This window comes from Penaeus monodon, chromosome 19, assembly GCF_015228065.2.
Source record: "Penaeus monodon isolate SGIC_2016 chromosome 19, NSTDA_Pmon_1, whole genome shotgun sequence".
In the NCBI taxonomy this organism is placed as follows: domain Eukaryota; kingdom Metazoa; phylum Arthropoda; class Malacostraca; order Decapoda; family Penaeidae; genus Penaeus; species Penaeus monodon.
This window is the reverse complement of record NC_051404.1, coordinates 1,352,079-1,352,545: the sequence shown is the minus strand read 5'-3', so window position 1 is coordinate 1,352,545 and position 467 is coordinate 1,352,079. Positions and strand designations below refer to the sequence as shown.

The 467-nt window shown below is 54.0% G+C and overlaps 1 protein-coding gene across 1 annotated transcript in view; it reads right to left on the bottom strand.

Moving 5' to 3' along the window:
* The window catches only part of LOC119584941 (arylsulfatase H-like), a gene marked incomplete at its 5' end in the record, with an annotated part of 8,050 nt that overhangs the window by 1,890 nt on the left and 5,693 nt on the right, over nt 1-467 (bottom strand). Inside the window, 1 exon segment of the mRNA XM_037933539.1 lies at nt 9-206. Coding sequence (XP_037789467.1) covers nt 9-206 — 198 coding nt within the window.

Genomic DNA, 467 nt, shown 5'->3' with positions numbered 1-467 from the left:
ATCCTTACTCCTGGCTGCTGGGGCTGATGGGATCCTTGTCCTCGTAGGGGTCAACCTTGAGGTCATAGAGCTCGGGCTGCTTGGTCAGGTCGTGCATCCAGGTCGGGTGGCAGTGGCAGCCGACGGAGTGCCCCCAGCCGCACTGGGTGCTGCCCGGGTGCCACTTGTGCTTGAAGAGGTACATCTTGTAGATGTGCTTATCTGTGGGGTTGATAAAAGGGTGAGGCCTCGTTATTTTGGTCGATTTTTGTGTGTTTCTGTCTGTCTGTCCCTCCTGCCTCTCTATTTCGCCTCTTTCTCCGTCTCACAACTCTCTTTATCAGGAAAGCAAGAAGGAAGCGTGCGCACGCGCGCGTGTGCGTGTGTGTGTCCTTGCTTTTCTCTTCGATTTTTTTCTTTCACTCTTTCTCATCTCCGTCTCCTCCCCCTCCCTTCCTAAATCTCACCCCTATTCTTGCCCTTGTGTC